At 39.9% G+C, this 23,022-nt stretch overlaps 1 protein-coding gene across 2 annotated transcripts in view; it reads right to left on the bottom strand.

The window, feature by feature from the left end:
- Positions 1-3,046: 3,046 nt before the first annotated feature.
- LOC117254495 (BMP/retinoic acid-inducible neural-specific protein 3-like) overlaps positions 3,047-23,022 on the bottom strand; it is a 71,230-nt gene continuing 51,254 nt past the window's right edge. For both annotated transcript variants that reach the window (XM_033622843.2, XM_033622844.2), the window contains exons 5-8: positions 20,811-20,916; positions 20,138-20,374; positions 13,406-13,628; positions 3,047-4,998 (exon numbers count right to left, since the gene is read on the bottom strand). In XM_033622843.2, coding sequence (XP_033478734.1) covers positions 3,882-4,998; positions 13,406-13,628; positions 20,138-20,374; positions 20,811-20,916 — 1,683 coding nt within the window. In that variant the 3' untranslated portion in view covers positions 3,047-3,881. The remainder of the gene's footprint in view (positions 4,999-13,405; positions 13,629-20,137; positions 20,375-20,810; positions 20,917-23,022) is intronic.

Raw genomic sequence — 23,022 nt, 5'->3', positions numbered from 1 at the left:
GTACTCGTTATTGCTGTTCCATTACACACCGCAAAATTGGTAATTACATAGCTCCTCAAAATTCAGACTTATCATGTGCACCTCTTTATGTCAGGATGATGGACAGTAAGTGTAGCTAGGCTAGATAGCTTGTGCATTTTTTTTATTTTATTTTATTTTTTTCTTTAACCTGGGGTCCCCTGTTGTCTGTGACCAGTATTTTCACAAGGCTCTGCCTGAAACACGGATAATCACTCATGCAGCAACATTTCACCTTTCACATATCCAGCCACAAGCTTCATTTGTTCTTTGTAGCCTGCAGCTGTCCACCATTAAAATCCAGTTTTGGCTGTTTAGCCAGTGTAAGGCTACAGCCAACCTCTGCAGCCGAGGAGGGGTGTATTTCCTGGAGCTGTTGTTGTAGGTGTTTCAGACCGGATGTTTGAGGACATGTTTTATTTGGAAAGAGTTAAGTACCACCACCTGGAGCAAGAGTGTTCTTGTCATCTTTCCTCTCAATAAAATCAAAGTAATAGGAATATCTCCAGCTGCTCAAGGTAAGTGTTTCTGTCCTCCAAACTAACTTAGCTTGCTGCTTTGTGATGTGCACAACACAAGGATTACGAACATGAATCCACTGATGTGATTGTTGTATTTCAAGTCAGTAGTGGGGTGATGACAAAATTAATGTTGGAATGAGTTGTAAGGTTTTGAGTACCAGTAATATCATTACTGAAATTTTATTGTGATTAGTTGTACTTCTCGTTACTGGAGAAAGTAATGTTACTGCCCAACACTGATACTGAGTGTAGATTGATGAGGGGAAAATATGAATTTAATCAATTTTAGTATAAGGCTGTAATATATTAAAATGTGCAAAAAGTGATGGTGTCTGAGTACTTAAAGCGAAATTTCGGTTTATTTCAACCTGTCTCCTATCGTCCTAAATTTGTTTCAAGTGACTAGTGACGAAAAATAATAGTTAGCATGTTAGCCGTTAGCCTAGATACAGCCGGGGGCGCATTAGCAGCGTCAGACCTGTTAAAACGTAAGTGAACGGGCAACGTTCAAGTGCAAAGTTAGTCCACTAAACAAGCTTTTTTTCCACAAAGACTGCCTCATATTGTTAGGATAAATGTCAGAGAACATGTAGAAAACGACATGTAAATGTGTTGTCTTACCTTACCAGTGTGCTGCCATGTTTGTTTATCCCTCTAGCTCTGCTTTCCAAAGCGCGGCCGAAATATCGCGAGAACAAGCAGCGATCTCATAGCGTGCCTGAACAAGCAGCAACAGCTGGAAGGATACACTGATGAAGAGCTTCCTGAAATTGAAGAGGAGGAGAGAGAGAGAGGCGCAACAGGTAGAGGACGAATGGCTGCTGTGAGGCTGCGTAGCTCTGGAGATTGGTGGTGTACCTGTGAATGCTGTGCCCCAGTGCCCACAGAAGAGGAATGCCTCTGTTGCAAGGAATGGGAGCGGTTGCAGCCTTATTTTCAAGGTCTGGATGTGACCGAGGACGAGACACCTCCACCTGGAGTAACGTTAGTATCTAGCTAGGCTTTATCTAGAGCTGACGAGATATATTTCGGCTGCGCTTTGGAAAGCATAGCGAGAGGGATAAACAAACATGGCAGCACACTGGTAAGGTAAGACAACACGTTTACATGTCGTTTTCTATATGTTCTCTGACATTTCTCCTAACGATATGAGGCGGTCTTTGTGGAAAAAACGCGTGTTTAGTGGACTTTTCGTCACTAGTCACTTGAAACAAATTTAGGACGATAGGAGACAGATTGAAATAAACCAAAATTTCCCTTTAAGTATCAGATACAGCATCTTAATATTATTATATTAATACGTGATATTAAAGTACTCAGATTGGGATCAGAACCAAAAAAAACTTGATTGGGGAGCCCAGTCTCACCCTGAAGTTGTCGAAATCTGGTCAGAAACAGATAAGAAGGTGTCCTTTAACGTCGGCATGATAGGCAGCTGGTTGCTGTTATAGTTTAACGACACTCAGCTGTGTCGGGGGAAATGCAACGGGACAAGGATGAATGTTAAGGCAGCGAAAGTCCAACTGAGGTGGGCGCAAGGGGTGGCGGATGTCCAACAAACACATTTTCACCTGAGAGAGCGATGTTCTAAAGCCAAACCTTGTTCTTTTTTCCTAAACCTAACCATGTGCTTTTGTTGCCTAAACGCAACCATGTGTGTTTGTTGTTGCCAATGTAATGTGTTTATTTTGGAAGAGACTGTATGTAAATGTTTTCCTGTGAAAACGGAAGTGTATTTTGAAAGAAAACAATGCATGTACCATGGCAGAACTTGACCCGGTGTCGCAGAACATCAACAACCAACGCACCCAGGGTACCTTGCATGTCGAATGTCGACGTGCAAAGTCCATGACCAAACGTCAAGATGCGACAAGGTTGGAGTGAGAATGTGTTGGATTGGCAAGTCATTACTAATTCATTTTGCCAATATGAAGTACGTTTTTAAAGTTGAATTATTTCCTTTTCTTGTACACTTTATCATACGCAGGTGTTTGATTCTTTATTGTGAGGGAAATAAAAACATCAAAACTATTATTACATTAACATATATCATCATAATTCTGGAAAGGCAGTCATTTGTACTGGACAATGACTTCATAGGATTTACCTTGAAACTGTGTTAAGCTCGCAGCTAACAGTGAATCAGCCTGTGCTGTTGCAGGTGTATCCTCGTGGAGTTAGTGCTCTGACAACAGATCCAGATAAATCTGAAACCAGCTTTGAATAACTGAAAATTCCAGGCTTGTGTCAAATCCTGTTATCCACGAACAGGCCCCAGGGATTTTTCACGGCAGACATTTGACATGCCACAGCAAGAAGAGCGCAGGTGTTATTAATAACCCTAATAAAGGGCAGCAATCAAGTTCCAGGGCCTCTCTGTATTCTGCATGCTGTCTCACTGTAACGCCCAAATGTAATGGACTCTCTTTATTAATGGCATTAGCTACACCTGCTGTGAAAATTCTGTGTGTCATAAGTATCTCCTGCATGAAAAATACACCGTCTAATAGACCACACATAAAAATGTTTTTATTTAGTGTATTAACAAATTGTATTATACATTTTATAGACAGTGTTTTTTTTCTTTACTTTTGTTTCACAAACAACAGCATTATAAAAATAAAAGCACATATAACATATATTGTGATCATGGTGTCATTTTTTCTCGGCAAATCTGAAGTAATACAGCGTCTATTTACTCAATTTGTTTATTCAGTTTTTTTGTTCTTTTCCTACAAAAATGTGTAGTACAGTTTAAGAAAAGGAGTGAGCTTACTGTTCAATGGAGAGCTAAAAACAATGAAGTGCCCATCATGTGCCAGGTTAAAAAGGAAGGCCATGATTATAAAACAAGTGTTTATTTTTGCACCCATGAAATAAATGTGATGAGAAAAATACAAACGAAAAGTCATGCTGGTGTTGAAATGGTTATATCTGTGAGATGATTACATTGCTTGGGTAATACTTCATCAGCAAAAGCTATTGTTTACGTATGTGAGCGATTTCAGATTTGTGCAACCTACAAATGTCAGCACACTGGCAACATATCAGTGGTGGTAGAGTTTTAAATTTATATTATTAACTGTCAAAGTTATTATTTTCATCAGGAGAGAAAAAAAGAGCTATGAGGCAAGTTTGGTGAAATCCTCCTTAATTCTACAATGTTGTACAAATTTATACGAAAAGCTGACATGAGAATCTCAAATGCACTCTTGAGATCCATGACGACAATGGAAATGTCCCCCAAATGTCCCTTGCTCGGCTCCAGAATTGCTCTTAACCATCATCAGGCCTGTGTGATAACTGCTGTGCCATCTGTGCACCTGGCCGCCCGCCCACTTATTAGCTACATAATTTGGTTGTTTCATATTCCATCGAGTTGGGCTGCTTGGCACTGAAAGTCTGCAGCGCTGCCTGGATCCTGGCAACGTCCGTGGTGGACAGTTTGAGCCGGTGCCGCAGCAGACAGGAGAAGAGGTCCAGAGGCTGAGCTCCAGGTGGGGAGAGCCTGTTGACCCGATCCCGGATCTCCAGCAGCTGCAGCAGGGCAGAGTCCTGCGATCCCTGAGTATATGGGTAGTCAAGCTGTAAAATCAAGTCCTGGATCGCTTCCGGGTCAAAGTGCATACTGTAGCCATACACCTGGATGCTGTTTATCTTCATGTAGCCTAGGTTTCGCCCCGGTTCCAGGTACTCCAAGGGTTCATAATATACAGTTCCATTCCCATTAGTTGAGGGCCCTCTGATTCGGCTCCTTAGGTAAAAGTGGACTGTCTCAAAAAATGTTTTCCACTTGTTGCCCAAAGTTAAAGTCCAGTTATAACAATCATAAGGAAGGTCTAATTTAGTCCTCTCCCAGTCTGGGTAGTTGTTCTGATCAATGGGCATGATCCAGCTCTCTGAGTGACTGCCCCCAAATGGATTGATATAGACAGATAGCAGGGGGTCCAGAGTGCTGTTCTTGGTAAGGCAGATCTGTAGAGACATCCCCAGGAGCATGTGGACATGGTTTGACTTGTATTTATTACTTTTCAGCGTCAGCAGCATCCTCTTCCTCCACGACGGGTCGAACCAATTATTCAGCCTGACGTCGTTGCTGACAAAGATCCCATGGATGCTGATGCGGTTGTCACGTTTCTGCAGGAGGTAGCGCAGCTCCAGGTCCTGCAGGTCTGTCTCGAAGCCAATATAGTGGTCAGTGGAGTCCGGCACTTCGTTGCGGCACACACCCTGGCTCAGCATGTAACCCTGGTTACAGGTGGCACAGCGGGAGCGGTTCTCGTAAGAGCAGGAGGCGCAGGAGGTGCCCTCGCCCACCGTGCAGGGGATCACGCCCTGGCAAGGGGGGTGCTCGTAGGGACACGAGCAGCTCTTGGTCTCCTCCAGGTAGGAGCCGATGTGGTTGTTCTCACTGCAGTACATGATGGAGAGGATGTAGTTCAGCCAGTAGCTGAGGGGCCTGCAACAGAAACAGAGCAGCATGTAAGATTTACTATAGATATGAATAATAAATTTAAGTATTTATGAAAAAAAGAATCCGTCTTCCTCAGAAACCTGTAAGCTAAAGAAATGACTGTCATGTGGGCATGGGCGGATTATGAGACAGTGGGCCCCTGGGAACAGATATGCAAATGGCTCCACCACCTTTCCTTCAGAGGCGCAAGACACAGACTTTGAGGTTTTGCATCTCTTTGCTGCATCTTTGTGCAATTACATCTTTTTGAGGTTAGTGTCTCTGTGATAATTTTGTTTCTCCTTGTGGTAATTTTGCATCTCTTTATGGGTCTTTTTTTTGTCCTTTCATGGTTATTTTGAGTCTCTTCCTAGTTGGTACATCTTAATGTAAGTGACATTTTGCAGGTGAAGGCCAGGGGTGCCCTGACACTTTGGGTCCCTGGGCCTGTGCCTGGTGGGCCCGTTCAGGATACCATCCATGCATGAAGGGAATGACCGCACTAAAGTTATTTTGAGTTATGTGACAAAGTCTGCAGGTGCCTGAAAATTGTAGACAAAAAACATTTGTATATTCGGGAACAAAATAACAAATATAGTGCAGTAGTTTTATCTGGTCTTTAAAGATGAAGTTAAATTTCCAATGAAATAAAGTGTTGTGTTATAATAATAGAAAAACATTTTTGAGTATTCCTGTCACTATTTCTCTTTTCTCCTGTATGATATGAACATGCAGTGTTGTTAATGACACTTCCTGCCCTCAGTTGACCAACTAAACCCTCCCATTATATTAAACCACACTTGATTGTTAGCTTGTGGCTTGTAACGACTTGCAAAGTAATATCATGGGTTTGTGGTGCATGTTTCGATGTTAACGGCAAAAAAAACATGGCTGAGGTCTAACATCTCCATTGTCAGCTTTCTAATCTAACAACGTGGGCGAGGGAGGGATAGGTGAAGGTCAACAGTCCTTCGGTGTTCTGTATTGCTTCATATTCTCAAGAGACTCATGCCCTCTGAGCAAGGCCTACGTTTAAGTGTTGCATTCAAATCCTATTGGTAAAATATTTCTAGAAATGATACTATCCATACACTGTATTTGGTTTTAGTCGGAAATAACTCCCACATTGGCAGAATATAATGTAGTGTTTTATGTAAAACACCTGCTGATGAAGTTTAACATCATGAATACCTGCACAGACATCTGATTTAGGGTATGTATGTATTTTTGATAGACAATTCACTCTAAAGTAATGTTTTAGAGTCAGCGACTAGGACTATATGAGTAACAATCAGCATTACTCTATCTCTAAGACACAAGCTGTAATGGTAAGTCCTGAGATTGTTTATGAAAAAAAGGAGCAGATGGACGCACAACAAGAATATAATGTCCTAAATCAGTCTTTCACTTTCTTTGTTCCACATCTGTCACATTTCTGAATCCCTTTTCATTCTCTAGCAGAGTTAGCAGTTTTGTTATTGTCATCATGTGCAGCTTCTAAATTAATTTATGACCAAACAGTGGTGCATGTATAAGTCATTTACATTCCAAAAACATATCTTGGAGGCAAAATTCAACACTTGTCCCAACAGTGTTTTGACTAAATAATAGCTGGGCTGCAAAGTGTGTGCTGCACTGTGAATTTTAACTTTAAGGACGAACATCTGATCAATGTCATCCACAACTTTACCGACCAAGTTTAGAGCAAATATATGAGGTGTATTTCAGCATTTCAAAGTAAAGGTCGACCTCTGTTCATTCCCTGGAGAAACATTTCTCATTTCTACACAGCTGCAAATAGCAGTGTTTGGTGCTGACTTTTCCTTACCCAATGTTTGATGAGACAAATGATGATGATAAATGTTGAATGCATGTGGGCACACACAGCACTGTTACCAAAGTAGAACTAATTTTAAAACAAAGCCCTCTCTCCAACTTTATTAATATATTACTGATACTTTGGACATGGAGCTGTCTTATTTGAAAACTGCTTCATATTAAGTACAGGATAGATATTTTTGAGAATGTCACCTAATAGAAGTATGTCAGACTTAACATATTAAAATGCAATTTGGTTTGACGAAACATTGTAAACTTACATAGTTTTAGAGTCTAAGTGAAGCTCCTGGGAGAATTGCACGGAAATGGCAAAATTAGCATGATAATGTCATAGTACTGTATGCTATATGATGATGAAGGTAAAATTGTGAACATCCAGGTACCATTTTCATCCTCAACAAGTCCCCCAACCAACAACATAGGTTGTTTGTTTCTACTCTTTAATACAGTGGTTCTCAGACTGTGAGACCCCTCTGGTGAAATAAAGGTAAATAAATATAATTTATTTGGGCAAAACAAACAAGAGTTTGCTGATGCTATCATGCTGACCTTTATTTCACTAAAAATAAACAATTCATGATCATTTTTTATTGGTTTATCCCCCAATTATTGTTAAACATTAATTCAAATTGTGGGGTTGGGGGTGATGAACTATTTTCAGCTTCTGAAGGTGGCCATGACAGACAAAGAAGCTCTAGTACTACCCACAGGAGCATTTCATATTAGCACCCTTACCGGTGGCAGGTGGCAGGAGAATAACCCCATGCCTAAATGTAAGGATTAAACAATTTGTGAAACTGTCTTGGTTTTGTATCGGTTTAGCCACCAAAACTACTTGGGTAGGTTTAGGAAAAGATGATGATAAGATAATAAAGTGTATTTGTTTGGGGGTTGACATACGTAAGTCACATTATGTACATCATGTTACATACATCACATTACTTAATGACATCACATAACTTAAATACATTACTATATATAAGTACCCCATGTTATGCAAGTATGTCACATTCCACAAGTGTGTCACATACGTCACATCATGCCACATCACGTGCATCATGTTTTGTACATCACATTATGTATGTCATGTTGTGTATGTCACATTACTTAAGTACTTCACGTTATATACTTCACGTTAATTACATCACGTTATGTATGTCATGTTGTGTATGTCACATTACTCAAGTTATTCACGTTAAGTACTTCACGTTACGTACATCACGTTATGAATGTCATGTTGTGTACGTCACATTACTTAAGTACTTCATGTTTCACGTTACATACATTATGTTAGGTATGTTGTGTTGCATACGTCACATTACTTAAGTACTTCACCTTATATACTTCACGTTACATTACATCACATGACGTATGTCATGTGATGTACGTCACATTACATAAGTACTTCATGTTTTATACTTCACATTACATACTTAAGTTAAACCAACTTAATGCTGAGTCTTTTTACACAGGACACATACAGTTCAAAGTTCTGCATTTGTTTGACCAATTTGTACGCCAAAACCTCTTCCCTACATGGACTTTGCCCTCCGTCAAACTATGTCACACGACTTCTATTTATCTCCCATCATAATTACATACAACCTCTGGTGTCCTTCACTGGGGGAGGCAAATTTCCATTTTCAATGCAGTTGCATGTTCTTAAATAATAAAGTATTGTCTTTATTGTCAGGAATGTATGCTGCATGTATAAAGCTGTGTGAAAATAGAAGAAAATGCTAGATATATTTATGTTACACATAATTGAGTATACATATATTTGTGTGTGTGTGTGTGTGTGTGTGGCAAGTACAAGTACAGGGCTAATTACACTATCCAAATGTGATGAAGAAATAGAGCCAAAACTATGACAGGTTTATTTTGGGGTTTTCTTTTATGATGAGCATCATGTGGAGCCAAAGTCTGTAGAAACACAGGCGCTTTGAACCAGCAGGCTACTTTAATACAATATTCCAGCATCACAGTCAGTGTAGTCATTGTGTGTAGCAGAGTGTGATGCGCAGGAAAAATGGAAGGAGCAAAAGACATTTTCCCAAATCATCAATTTAAAATCTGACGACATGTTTTCAGAAGACAGCTGATACAACGTGTTAACAGTCTTTACAGTATCAAGCTTCTCTGAGACTCATCAGTTAGAGTCAGTTGTGCATATCTCACCTCCAGAGCGGAGGCTGTGCACAGCAAGAGAGAGGAAGCTGTCCCGCCATCATAAAGCGCATTGTGTCAGCAGGACATGTAAACTGTCATGGAGACGCAGTGTGCAGCGCGGGCCAAAGAGAAGCTGGGTGTTCACTCTGCAATCTGTTCACTGTCTGTCAGCTCATTTCACACTGATCAATGCCACACACAAACTTTCTCCTTCTGCCACAGATTCACTTTTCATTCGTGCACAAAACTTTTCCTCCACAGAAGATGCACTACATTTTTTCCATTAAAAGTGATATTTATTTACCTGGCGAACCACAAAAAACAACAGTTGTTTTGTGCAGCTCTGTCGCTGATATTCTGACACCTTGTATTCACAGCTCAAAACCAAAAAAAAGCATACTGTCCTTATCTTCAAAGACTGTACTAGAGAGCTGCAATAGGAACTCTAAAATGGATTTGTGACGTAAGTTACAAAGCATATCATATTTTTATGTTTGCTTTTTCTCCATCTGACAAAGACCATGATGCGTTAGTACATGAATAATGGCTGCAGAGATAGATTAATATATCTTTTATAAAAAGGAAAAAACAAATCCTCCATGAACTAGGTCATTACACACAAAGCAATATGAAGAGCAGCTGTGGAATAGAGGAAATCATTGTATTTTTTGGAAAATTATGCATTTTTATGCAGCTTAACAAAGTATGACGTGTATTTACTGTCTTTTTTTTTTGCATATCTTTCATGCTCATTTACAAAATATATCCCACAATTAAAAGACTTTAATATAGAGGAAAATGTGACATTTCAATTGAGGAGGGTACTGCATCTTTTTCCCACTAACTGCTTGGCTTTGAACTCCGTTAATATGAAATGCCAGACTTCCTTAGATCTTTTAAGAGCACCAGGTTAAATCACAGCAGGGTCCAAAATATCCAGTTTAAGTATTTACTTTTAACACTCACATGCTATATCTCATTACTGCATTTACTGCTCTCCAAAAATTTGCCCCAGATACTGTCCAGCTGAAGTGTTGAGAAATACTGAATATTAGATTCAGTGCAGATGGTGCTGCACATGTGGAAGAGACTTATTTATGGACTCATCTCCATATGTCCTACAAGTCACTAACTACTTCATCCTCTGATTTCATCATCATCAGTTAGTCTGTAGGCAAGCAACCCAAACACCAGAACAAATGTTGGCATTGTACATTTCTTCAAACCATGGATATATTAAATTAATGTATTTTATATGTAATGGATATGCTGAGGCTTTATATCTTTTTACATTTCAATTTTCAAGTTTTTGGTCACAACGTGTCCTGGAGTATATGAAAAATACCCGCTTTTGTTGCTACGAACACAGCAGCCGTCTGGCCGAGGTGCCACATCATCCATCATCTCCTCGTCCTGATAAGAAACTCAGCTCGTATGTTCATGTAATCTGAACTACATTATACGTATGAAACATACAATTGGAACATATTGGTGCATTGCAGAAATCTAGCCTACTAAGCCAACTTCTTCCTTTGGCAACTGGGCTGAATTAAGTATACGTGCTGACGCTCCTGCCATTCTGCCATGTGTCTTTTTGCCTCCTACTGGCATAAATCCTTCGAAATAAAAGCACTAGCCTTTATAAAGCCCTTTTTAGATAGGAATTGTGCAAATTTGCAGGAAAGCCCAATCAGTCTTTTTCAGCATTGGCAGTATGAAAACACAATCGGGGAGGGTGGCAAAATGCCCCCTACCTACTTTTGTTTATACAGAATACGCCTTTTTCAGGGCAATGGGGGGCGTGAGCAAGTAACAAAACGTGTACCACAGCGTGTGACGTAACCAGTGACGTGGGAGGGAAGCCGCGGCTGGTCAGTCCTTCGGCGATTCTCTCCTAAGTCGGCCCGTTCTTCACAGTTCCTGTCATCTGCTGGTTAATGGCCTCTTCATTTGCGAGGGCAAGGAAGGCACGCAATTCCTCATCTCCTCAGTTGCTCATCTTTACAGTGTCTGTCAGGTTTGCGTTTCCCACTTGCTACTAGCTGCTCGCTCATTCCTGCTATCAGCTGTTGCCTGTTTATCCACTGCCAGCTCCTCCCACAAGTCTTCAACAGACCCTCCCGTTGCGGAAACCAACTTAAAGGGTTCCGCCAATATGACTACCCTACGAGGCGGAAAATTGGGCGCCTCGGATCAACTCACCTTTCCACCTCTGTGTGTATAAACGCTCGCAGCTGGCCAGCAAATCGGCCCAACATTCGCGGAAAATCTGGCAGTGTAAAAGGGGCTTAGTATAAGTGGGACAAATAATAACACAGCCTTAAGAAAATACTTTTCTCAACAAATAAGGAACACAACAGATTATTAAAGTATGCCGAACCATACCAAAAGTCACTTACGATATGTTAGGACAGTGGTCACAGGTCAGTTCTGAATGGACCGCAACTAATTTGAGAATGTGTCAAGTTTGTTAAAAAAAAAAAAAAAAAAATACACTTTATTTTGAAGTACAGTGAATTTTTGGGGCAAAGCTTTTATTTCAAAGCACCATTGCACCAGAGAGCTGTAGAGTGAATGACTAACAGACAGCTACTTGATAGATACAGCAAATTAATTCGACGACATGGCCAAATACAAGTATGATGCTGAAGATATTAAACTGTGTGGACCTTGAGCTAATGACTGTGGTGAAACTGGTTGAACTAAGTTGGGAAAAAATGTGTTGGGAAATATCAGTTAAATGGCCTGATGTAAGCTCAACAAAGAGATCTGCGACTGAGTTGAGTTATGAATATCTGGGAGATTAATAAATCTTTTAACACCCATTTGACTAGATTCATTCTGTAAACAGACAATATCACAGCCTACTAAATGACTATTACTGGCTCATTCGATCATATTGTGCTGGACTGGAGCTGCTGAGAGCCATTAAGAGTCGGGAGAAAAAGGCAGGGGGCACCTGCAGGAAACCAAAAGGTAAAGCTGTGTGAAAGATAACAGGGTGTTGCACTGCTGCATAAGAAGCCTCGTGTTGCAATGCTGAGAGGAGAGCTCGACTAAAGTAACGCTGTAATGCCTCTTTTCATTTGCATTTCTCTCTCTGTCTCTCACTGCGCCTGGTTACATTCTCACACCGTGTGTGTCCGATACAACAGTGCCACAGATTTTACACCTGCTTTTCCCAGACATTAAATTTCAGCTGCAGTTTCATCTGTAGCAGTGGTCAGGCTACGATGATAAATCAGGTGCAACAGCTATGTGTATTACCATTCCTGTATCCTATTTGCACCTTTAAATACATATTGCATGACACCAAACTCACAATTTTAAACTCTGCTGCTTTCTGTGTTTTTAGTGGTGGTAAAAAACCTTGGTGCAGTCTATTAGTAAATAAGAACAAATATAATTTGGCTCTTTAGAACCTAAAAAGGGGCTTTAAAAATCCCATAAAATTGTGGAGCAACTCTGTGGTTCACTGGCTTTTGTGCTCTATGTTAAAACTTTAGCATCTGCTATAAAGGCAATGCAAAAGCAGGAAATGAGACAACGTAGCAGTTCTGAGGCAGTAATACATCTTCGGCATGTGTGTACGGTCTGATAAGATTTTGTAATCAGTAAAATGTTGAAAATGGATCATGTTCCCTTAGTTAACAGCAGCTGAAGGTGGTGGGCGATGAGAGACTGTATAGCTGCTGCTAAAAATCACATTGCAGGGGATGATTATTTCGTCTCTCACCTGAAATAGCTCCTGAAATAAACCTGGCTGCATTAGCTATACTGACTAAATCACATTTCTTTCTCATAAGCCTTGAGTCTGTGGACTATATGTTATTTTTTTTCTTTTGGATAAAAAAAAAAACAAATATAGATCGGATGATCTACTGAGGAGACACAGAAAACTTTTTTGTCTATGATTTCTTCACAGGCTAGTTAACCAAAAGGAAAATCTCCTAAAGTTAGCATATTCCTTTAAAACACTGCAAACTTTAATTTCACAGGAGGATGACTTTGATTTCCTGGATGTAAAGGAGACCTTGGCTGGGAGTACAGCCAAGTCATCAGGTGTAACACTATAGCTCACTTCAGTAGGACCTCAGTTGAATATCAAAGTGCTAATATGTTGTGTGTATGATTAGCATAATGCCTAGTTGAGGGGATAACAAAGCGCTGCGCACGGAATGGGCTGCAGAAAATAAATGAGCACTGCTGTTCACAGCTTGCTTGAAAGGACTTGTGATGTGGCTGCAGGCTTTGGCATTTTTGCTTATTTTCACACATGCACAGCCACACACATGCATGCGCGTGTGCGCGCACACACACACACACACACACACACACACACACACACACGCATCCACATCCGTATTAACAGAAAAGTCAGCAGGAATACTTATCAGCTTCTCACCTCTCCCTCAGCATAATAATTTTGGGCTGACTTCGACACCTCTTGCTGAGGGTGAAGAGCTTGTTGACGATGCGCTGTGCTTTGCTCAGGAGCTGTTGGGTGCTGAGCTCCAGCTGTTTGTAGCGCTGGTGAACGCTTGGCTCCATCTTCCAGAAGTATTGGATGGCCGACGTGTTCAGGGCGTAGAACGTGGGAAGCCTTCGAACGAAGTTCTGAAACTCATCTGGAGGGCATGGAGAGAGGCAAGACGACAGTTGAACACTTTTCTAACACAGGCCAAACTAACTCTCTCACTTCCTTCCAACTATGTTTGACTAATTTAGTCAGACCAAACGAGAGAATCACTTTGCAGAGGCCACACAGACTCTATAGAGCTGCAGGGCAGACTGGAAGTGATATTGTTTGACGCATATGCTAATGGAAAAAGACAGAGCTAAATACAAGGTTGGGATAGTTTTTTTTTATCCCATTAATGAACAGCCAACAGCTTTTCCAGGGCCAACACTGCAAGTCTGTCTGTGAAAAAATTATATGGACAGGGAGCACAGATGATAATTTATGATGTCAGCCCCTCTGAGCTGCTGTCTGCTGCACACACAGTACACAGCAAACACATTACATTTACTAGGCATTCAATACCAATATCATCCTCATTGTAATCATGATTGGTTGTATGGAAAATTGATGCAGAGCACAACACTGATGAGAAAATGACTTCACTGTTTGTAATTAGTTACCGTTATCTTGATAATACAGCATCTGATTAGAAAACCAATTAAGTGTCAATGGCTTCCCTGGTGATTATGCAAGGTGTATTACATGTTCCTGTGAAATTAATAAGTTGATTAAACAGCTTGTAATAAAATATATTAAAAGGGTATTTGGGGGCTGCTTTCCATGGCCTACATTTTAAAATGAGAGACATTCTCCTGAGGAGGAAAGAAACCAAACGGTGCAGCTTGAATGTTTGTTCATTTGTTTCCAAGTGCTCAGTTAAGACGTTGCATTTTGACATATGCATTTGTATTACATTTATATAGGGAGTTTAATGGATAATATTTTTCCTATTGTCAACACATCCCCCCCAAAAGACCCAAACCAAAAATGCACTGGCACTTCTCTGGAAATGTTTCATCCACTGTCTGTTGCACTCAGCCTCCCAAGCCCATTAGTTTCTACTACAGATGTAAATCATTTTAAAAAAATGAATATGTGATGTATGTATGTGTGTTGACTTCTATTTAAATAAGCTTCCATAACAGGGCCGTCGCCAAGGGGGGGCATTGGGGTGCAATGCCAAGTCATGGCACATCACAAACCCCATTTATTCTGTGCTCCATAAAACCTTTTTTTTTTTTTTTTTTAAAATATATATAAATCAAATGGTTTCTTGCAAAAAAAAAAAGACAGCAGTGTGTGTTTTTTGCTAAATACCTAAAATAGCCTCTCTGAAAAATCATTGATCATACATTGCAAAAATTAACACCACCTCTTAAATTGAAAGCCGCACTGACAACATTTATATTTCGTTATCTTTTTGTTTGCACAGTTGAAACATCATCAGCTGTATAATACGTTAAATCAATGAAAAGAGTAAATACAATTTAAAACAAAAGAAAGATAACAGAAAAGCTAATTACTTGTGAGTAGTGTGTCACCAGACATTCAGGAATCATGGTGTTAAAAAATTAAAGATTTGTCTAAATATTGCTTTCACAAAGTGCCTCATCAGGAAGATAATTATTTTGAATAGATAAGACTAACGTTAAATGAAGGTGTTAAATATGTGATAATCGCAAATTGACTTGCTGTATGTGCACATTATGCTGAGGCAAAAATATTGATTCATTAAGTACAGTGCAGGAAACAGTAACTAAACCTGTTCACAGTGTTGAGTTTCACAGGGAAGCTGGAAACTGCAAGTTACTGCTGAGCCAAACCATTATTTTATCACCAAGACAACGATAGCTCATCCCTGGAAACCCACTCTCTGCCCATCATTATTATCTTGTCAGCCACTGAACCCAGGAAGGTAGCAGTGCTCCTCCCTTTGTATGATTTTAAAAATAGAAGACGCTGTCAGATTGTGAGGCGCATGATTACAGACACATTCCAGGCAGTATTACAAATAAATTGGGGTTGGAGGGTAATGATGTGTATCAAGAAAATTATCTGGCAGATTCTTTTTAAATTGCTAAATTATGAGGTTACAATTAGGAAATGGTGTGTTGTAGTTGCTAGATTAATTTTAAGCAAATTCATGTTTCAACAAATGCAAAATATTGAAATATATTTCAACAAAGACCTCTTGGATCCTTAGGGCAGAACGGGCTTGGTAGTCACACTTTTTTACCTTCATTTGAACCATTAAAATAGATTCTCTTTCAGTGTGTAATGGAAGCCTAAAATGTCAGAGAGGAATGGGGTGACCTTCCTCTCCTAGGCGCATTCTGTTCAAAAGATACGGACTATCAAATTTGTCTTGTGTACTTGTTACATCCATTCCCATCATGGTTTGGTTGTCACACACAATGGGGTTTGTTGTCTCTATTTTAATGGGGGAAAATAAAAAGTGGAGGCAATCTTAAAAGTTTTAATCGAGATGCAACAACCTAACCAGGGGTGTATTCCAGACAGCCTGTTTTGTGATAACTCTGAGATGAGGGTTACTGTGGTAACTGACTCTGTGAACCTAACCAGCTCACTGGCGGGTTTTCTTCATCAAACCATGACTTTCTCTCTGTCTCCTCCTTCTGATAAAGCCCGACACACTGTTTCATTTCCTCATTGATTCAGTCTCTATCAAACTGTGTAACGAAGCACATTAATTGGCGGAGGTTTACTGTGTGTCACGATCTAAATCCTGGTTGGACATTTTCTTTTGGACAGCGATTCTTGGCCTCATTCAAATATTACGCAGCATCAAGTCACCCTCAGCTCAGAATCAAACCTCTGCATGTCCTTTTTTCTTACACTGAGGTCAGCTGTCAGTTTGTTAAAGCAGTATCATTAAAATGTTTATTACACATAATGTGTCCCTATAGTTTAAACTGTTAAAATCAGTATGAAGCTTTAGACACGTAGGATCAATCAATAACTATCCCCATAATTTATGATACGATCGTTTGCACAAATGGAACATTATTCAGGTAATATTTGAGATTATTTGTTAATATTTCTGAGTGAGCAGGATCATGGTGCCACTGCAGAATGTGGGGCTTTTTTTTAGTAACAGACTGTGTATAAATTCTGAACCTGGTCTGTCTAATTTAACATGTTTAAATTTAATACCTTTGTTGCCATGTAGCTTAAATACACTGAATGCTCTACTGCTGCCTATTACCGTGCTCAAGTGTAAATCACTAACCACATTATCCAATCCAATTACAGCTATGTCTCTAGGCTTATGTCCTTGAATTATATTTTTTAAAATACAGATTTTTAAATTGAAATGTAGACTGCGACCGAAATGATGAATGAACTGAGAACACCATATGACACCTTATTGTGCCAATTTATTGACACTTCTTACTGCTCTGACTGTAACTGTGCACAGTCCGCATATTGGCCAACAAATTTATCGTAACACCAGCAGAGCTCGTGATTCCAGTTATTAATATCTCTACGTCTGCTGGTTCAAAATGGAGGCTGTGCCTTTTATGTAACTGTTGCCATGGTGAATCATAGTATCAGAGCTCCATTTACCACACACAAGCTTAATTCAGACTGAACTCAGAGTTGATTGATCAGCTGTTCTGGAACCAAAATCTCAGAGTTCAGGGTTAGGCTCAGAGTGACAAGCATCTGCAACTGTGATTTTTTTGCTAGCAACTAAGCTAACAGCCATACATTGTAGCCTAGCTAAGGAAAAAACATCTACGCTACACCTCTCCCTTCATACTTCTTAATGGTAATAATTGTTTTATTATAAACCCATTGTATAAGTGTTTAGAAGACATACACAAAGGAGTTGGATATTTACATTTTGTGTCTTACTCGTGAAATAACCCTGTAGGTGACCTCTGACCCCAATTATGAAAATTTCAATATTGACATTTTTAACGGTACCCTTTAGGGAGTGAGCTGTAATGATTGTGACAACCAACCCATGTGACAACCAACCCCATTCTCCCCTACCTATTGAACCCCCCTGGCTTTATTGCAGCCTGCAGTTAATGGATCATAGTCCTTTGTCTGTTTCAATATACTATTATGCATATGAATCTATTATTTGTCTCACTGAAACTCAGCATCCTCAAGCAACTGTTTAAAGCAGTGAATAAACTTACTGCATCCTTTAAGAATTAAAATACTGATCCAGCCTCAGAATATTTAGTTTCCTAATTAAAGCATCACTCAGTGGAAAGTCGAAACAAGTCATGTCTGCAATCAGCTGACTGTAGAAACTTCATTTAACAGTCCAAGTCATGATTATTAATCTCCCCGCCACTGATGTTAGTTGTTCTCCATTATATCAAATATACAAGTGGATCCCTGGGGGTTTCAAGGGAACTTACTTATTTTTCATTATTTAATACAATGCTGTAAGAGCAGTTCTCAGGGCACCTTGCTGCTAAAGTTATTGCCAGCTGTGTGCTAATCAAGTTGCCTTTAGTACAGAAGCATGTAGCTGGTAATAACACATTCAGCCAGCAAGGTGCACAAAGAACAGCTTAAGGCAGGGTTGGGAATGACTGAAACAGCTAGATGCCCTCAGGGCCTGTGGATGCAGCTCACGGTTTCAATCATGACGGGAACACAGAAACAGAGCTATGGTGGAGTAAAATACATGATACACTGGGAGGGTGCAACACTTAAAGCATGCACCAGACAGCATGCATATTCATTAAGAAAATCAGCCTGTGAGGAGCTTGCACGAATGCTTTTTTTCACACCCATTTAAGAGAAGGCTGCGATCACAATGGTTCACTGCCTGTTTTTACCATGACACCAAGCTGACATTACATAAGGTAAACCAATTAAATGGCCACAACTGAGCTGTGAAGTATTACATCACAGGTTACATCACAGGCCGCTAACACTTTACATCAACTGTAGTTTGTTTCTGGGGACTGACAGCTTCCCCTACGGTACTGCAAAACCTTCATTTGACTGAATCCCCACTGACCTCGACACATTACTGTAAATGCTACCCTTTCATTTTCTGGACATTTAGATTTGCACCATGCAATTTGTGAACACAGACCGCCTCAAAAGGCAGCAAAAGGTAGTTGTCTGAATGCCAGAAAGGAGGGTTAGGTATGTTGACAGTGTACACTGTGAGATGACAGATTTGTCAACTGGTAGAGATTTTTCAACGCTGTTCCTACTGAGTCAGCTATGCCTTTAATATCTCTGGCTGTATCAGGCCACTGAGGGGAATGTTGCCAATCAATAGGAAGGACTGCTTTATGGCAGTATTGGATTTACAGGATCTGTTCATCAATGTGATGAAGTATCTTAATTTGCACATCATCATCAACATTTAATTTAGCAGATTGTCCATCAAACATTTTATCTACAAACAGTTACTCAAGTGAAACTGCAGAAATGTTACATTATCGCATTATTTATCCTCTTGAGACCTGCATTTTCTGTATGTGTTTTTAATTTCTCCTAGCTATTTGAGATTAGTAGGACCTGATAAGTATATAAAAACAAAGAGTTGTCTTTGATGTGAACAATGGGTTTATTTGTAATAGTCACAGATGTGTAAAAAAAATATAAAACAGTTTATTCCAATGCCTGAACATGGCTGTGCAAAGCAAAATTGCAAACGATGCAACATATTTAAAAGCCTTGTGATTTTTTTGTTTCCAACTAGGAATGTCCTTTTTGTCTGTCACACTTAATTGACCTGTGTGAAATGTTGCGAAAACACTATTATAAATTCCCAGTGTACAAGATAATAATAAAGTCCCAGTGTCCTCAGATGAGTGCTCCCTAATTAACAGCGTCTTAGCTTGTAAGAATAATCAAAATTGGTTTGTGTGCCATATCAAACCACAAATTTTACTAAGCATAAATTAGAAAGTTTCAACCATACAGTTTGATCCGGTTCTGTACCTTGTCCACTTTTGTGACAGGATCAGCTGTAGACCGACTTGGCAGAGTTGCCTGCCATCTTGTTTTTACATGGATTAGTGTGTTGTGCTTTTGCTACCACTAAATGGCACAAGAATTGTCCACGGATGAAGACAATGGGGCTAAGTTATGCAAAATTAAATATAAGGTGCACAAAACCCAAAATGAAATGTCCTCATAGGAGGATGCAGAGTTGCTGGAGGATAAATATATTACTATGTTGTGTAACATCAGCTGCAACACAGTCATAACTAATAATTGTTTTGCAACAGTGTTTCACTCACAACCTACCAAAGAGAGGTTTAAAATATGTAAAGGTGCTTTAACATTTTGTTGTCTTCTTTTTTTGTAAAAAAAATTATGGCTATCATCACAGAGGGACTTTGGAAAAGCCATCATATCTAAGTCATTCTGGTTAATAGGCATGAGATTCTCTTCGCTGTTGTTTTCAGATAATTTTGTGAGATACTGCTTTAAAAATTGCTCCTCTGTGTGCTGTTGAAAATTCATCACATGGATTGGATGTAATTGCTCCTTGTTTTCATGGCCTTTCGGTCTTTGTTTTCTTTGCCTATCGGCTCTTCTAACAATAGGTTCTAATTTGCTGTCAGTGGGAGGGTCGCAGCCACTGAAAAGAAAAATACTGACCTGACTCCTCAAAGTCTTGATTGGCCATGTTCCAGGAATCTCGGATTTTCAGCAAACTGGCTTCCATAGCCTTGAGATCCACCTCGGGGCAATTACACTGTGGGTAGTCCACAGCACACTGGCACCAGCAGTCATTGTCCCGGCACACAAACTGGCCCTCCTCATTACACCCAATGTAGCTTAGAGCCGCCTGCACAAACCTGGCCCTTAGGTACTCTGGCAGTATGGCCTGAAGGCCTGAGGCAAGGACAAAAACAGGACAAAAACATGGAAATGTCACATGGATGAATGAAGAGGAAGCTGTAAGTGCTTTCGGTTTTGCAGAAAATGTGTTTAGATGGCCGTTGTGCGCTAGATCTGTAAATCACTGAAGGCCAGCACTCATTTCCTCTGTTTCTTTGCCACGCTTGACATATGCTTGGCGTCACATGCAATATGCTGAGATTCACTTAAAGTTTTATTTTTACTGCACAGTTCTGCTACTTTTGTTCTGAATCATTACTGTCTGGGATTCACTTCAGAACTCTGCAAGCATGCATGGCAAGAAAAGCGAAAGAGTGATTGAAGCTAAATTCGTTCTGACATTCTCACGCTGCAGTTATAAGCTTGCCAGAGAACAGACACTGTGACAATTCCATCAGAAATTGGGGGAGTTCAATTATGGATGGCCAACCTTGCAAATGAATCTTGTTTTCAGGGCTCTGAACCAAAACGGAGCTGACAGAGTCAAGGTTGTCATAGTTACTGCATCCGAGAGGGCCCGTCCTTGTTTCGGTCACCTAAAGGGAGGAAAAGAGAGACACATAATAATAATAATCCAGAGGAGTCCAGGAGAGATAAAAGAAAAGAAAGGAAGAGTAAGAGAGAACACACAAGTTATTGTCATGCAGAATACGATTAACAACAACCTTTCCCCTTACAACCTCCTCCTCTAAGAAATAAAAAATTATATTACACATTATTTAGACCTCCATTGTGCAAATTATATCTAGGTGAATGACTTTGTGAGCTAGTGGGCTGGAAATTGAGTTGCGATAAGGAACCCTGGAGTAAGGCATAATGAGGAAGTTATGATGTCATCTGTCAAATTCATCTCTACAATGTGTTTCCCCATTACAATGCCCCTTGACATCCATAACATGTTAAAATCTATATTGTGATGCTATTGTAAGCATGTCCTATTCAATTATATACACACCTGAGGATTCATGTAATTGCTCGGTGCAAACTTTTGCACCAGGTAGGCTATGCAATATTGTTACAGGACTACACAGGCTGAAATGTGATGAGAGGATTGACAACAAAACCATCTGTCAGTTGTGGGCATCATTCTTCAACCTTGTCTCAACTGAGTAGTTCACACATTAAGGACTGCTCTCGCCTTTAACACTGCTAGATCCACAATGGCTTATTTTGTGTCTGAGTATAATTTGTAGCTTCTTAAAATATAATTGAGGATAGTGATGGTGAGATACAGTTGCATTTATAGTGGTGATGAAACAGTGAAAAACAGAAACAAAAGCATCAGAACTGTATTCATAAAAATATGCCACAATAATACAAATAACTAGCACCAATTAATCAGTTAATGAGAATGTGTGTGTGTGTGTGTTTGTGGAGAGCTTAGGCACATACAGCGGCAGCAGCCGATTGGCTGTAGAAACAGTTGACAAGCTTTACGTTCTAAAACCAGTTGCCAGGCAATTTGACCAGCAAAGTTGCAGGTGTCACCATCAGTCAGCTTGAGTCAGGCTCAGACTGACCAGTTCACATCGCTGCAACTTGTCTCTGCAACTTTCTAAAATGGTGCCATCTCATTGCAAATCACTGGTCTGAACTGAGCTTCTCTTGGGGATACTACATTACCCACAATACAGGTAATATCACGTAAGGGAATTTGGCAAATTTCATGCAGCTCACCCTGGAGCAACAAAAAGCTTTATACAATATTGCTCACATATGTAGTCGTACACCTCAAGACCAGTTAACAGACTTTGATGTGTCATTGGCAGACTTTCTCTTTAAACAATCCAGGCTGCATGTAATACACGATAGCCAGATAATTTACTGGCATCAAGCTAACATGGCTCTCTTCATGTCCTGCCCTGCAAAGGACTGCATTTTTATTTATATAGTATTTTAAGTCCCCTGCAGTTGTAGGATTGAGTTGTTATTCCCTAATGAGGTTATCTTGAATAAAAGTGCTCTATGATTTAAACAAAACAAAAAGTCTAAAGCCATGCTAGCAAGGCTGTGAGACTGTACTTATGTACAGCAGTGCATTGAGCGAAATGCAAACGCCAGCATGCTAACATGCTCACAGTGGCAATGCTAACATGCTAGCAAGCATAATGCTTACCATGTTCATAACTAGTTTAGCGTGTTAGCATGATGAAGCTGATGGAAATTTTGGATGTATTTTGTCTTAAACTAGTCCATACCCATTGAGTGCACAGTTGCCCACACACAGTTTCACATGGTGTGTGTTTGGGATACAGGTCATAGGAAATTGCAGATTAAATAGTCAACTGAACCCATTAAGAAGAGCAATGTATTCAGACAGAGTTTTTGTGAATTTGATAGTACGATGGCTTTATTGAAAGTACAGTAGTGCCATTGCCAATAGTGGGATAGTTAGTGGGCTAAAACTGTACATTAGTAGTTGAGGTAGCACGTTGAAAGGCAGATAGTTAAAGTGTTTATATGTTGTATTGACTTAAAAGTGGGGCGCACTGGTAGAATGACACACTGACTGACTGACTGACTGACAGAATGACACACTGACAGTTTCTGTGATTATGTACAGCATACCATACCATGACTTAGTCATACCAAAAAAAAAAAACAAAACAAAAAAAACCAACATTGGGCCACAGGGGGAGCCA

Source organism: Epinephelus lanceolatus, chromosome 6 (assembly GCF_041903045.1).
Source record: "Epinephelus lanceolatus isolate andai-2023 chromosome 6, ASM4190304v1, whole genome shotgun sequence".
Lineage (NCBI taxonomy): Eukaryota > Metazoa > Chordata > Actinopteri > Perciformes > Serranidae > Epinephelus > Epinephelus lanceolatus.
The sequence above is the reverse complement of the archived record's forward strand: the minus strand, read 5'-3'. Positions and strand labels throughout refer to the sequence as shown.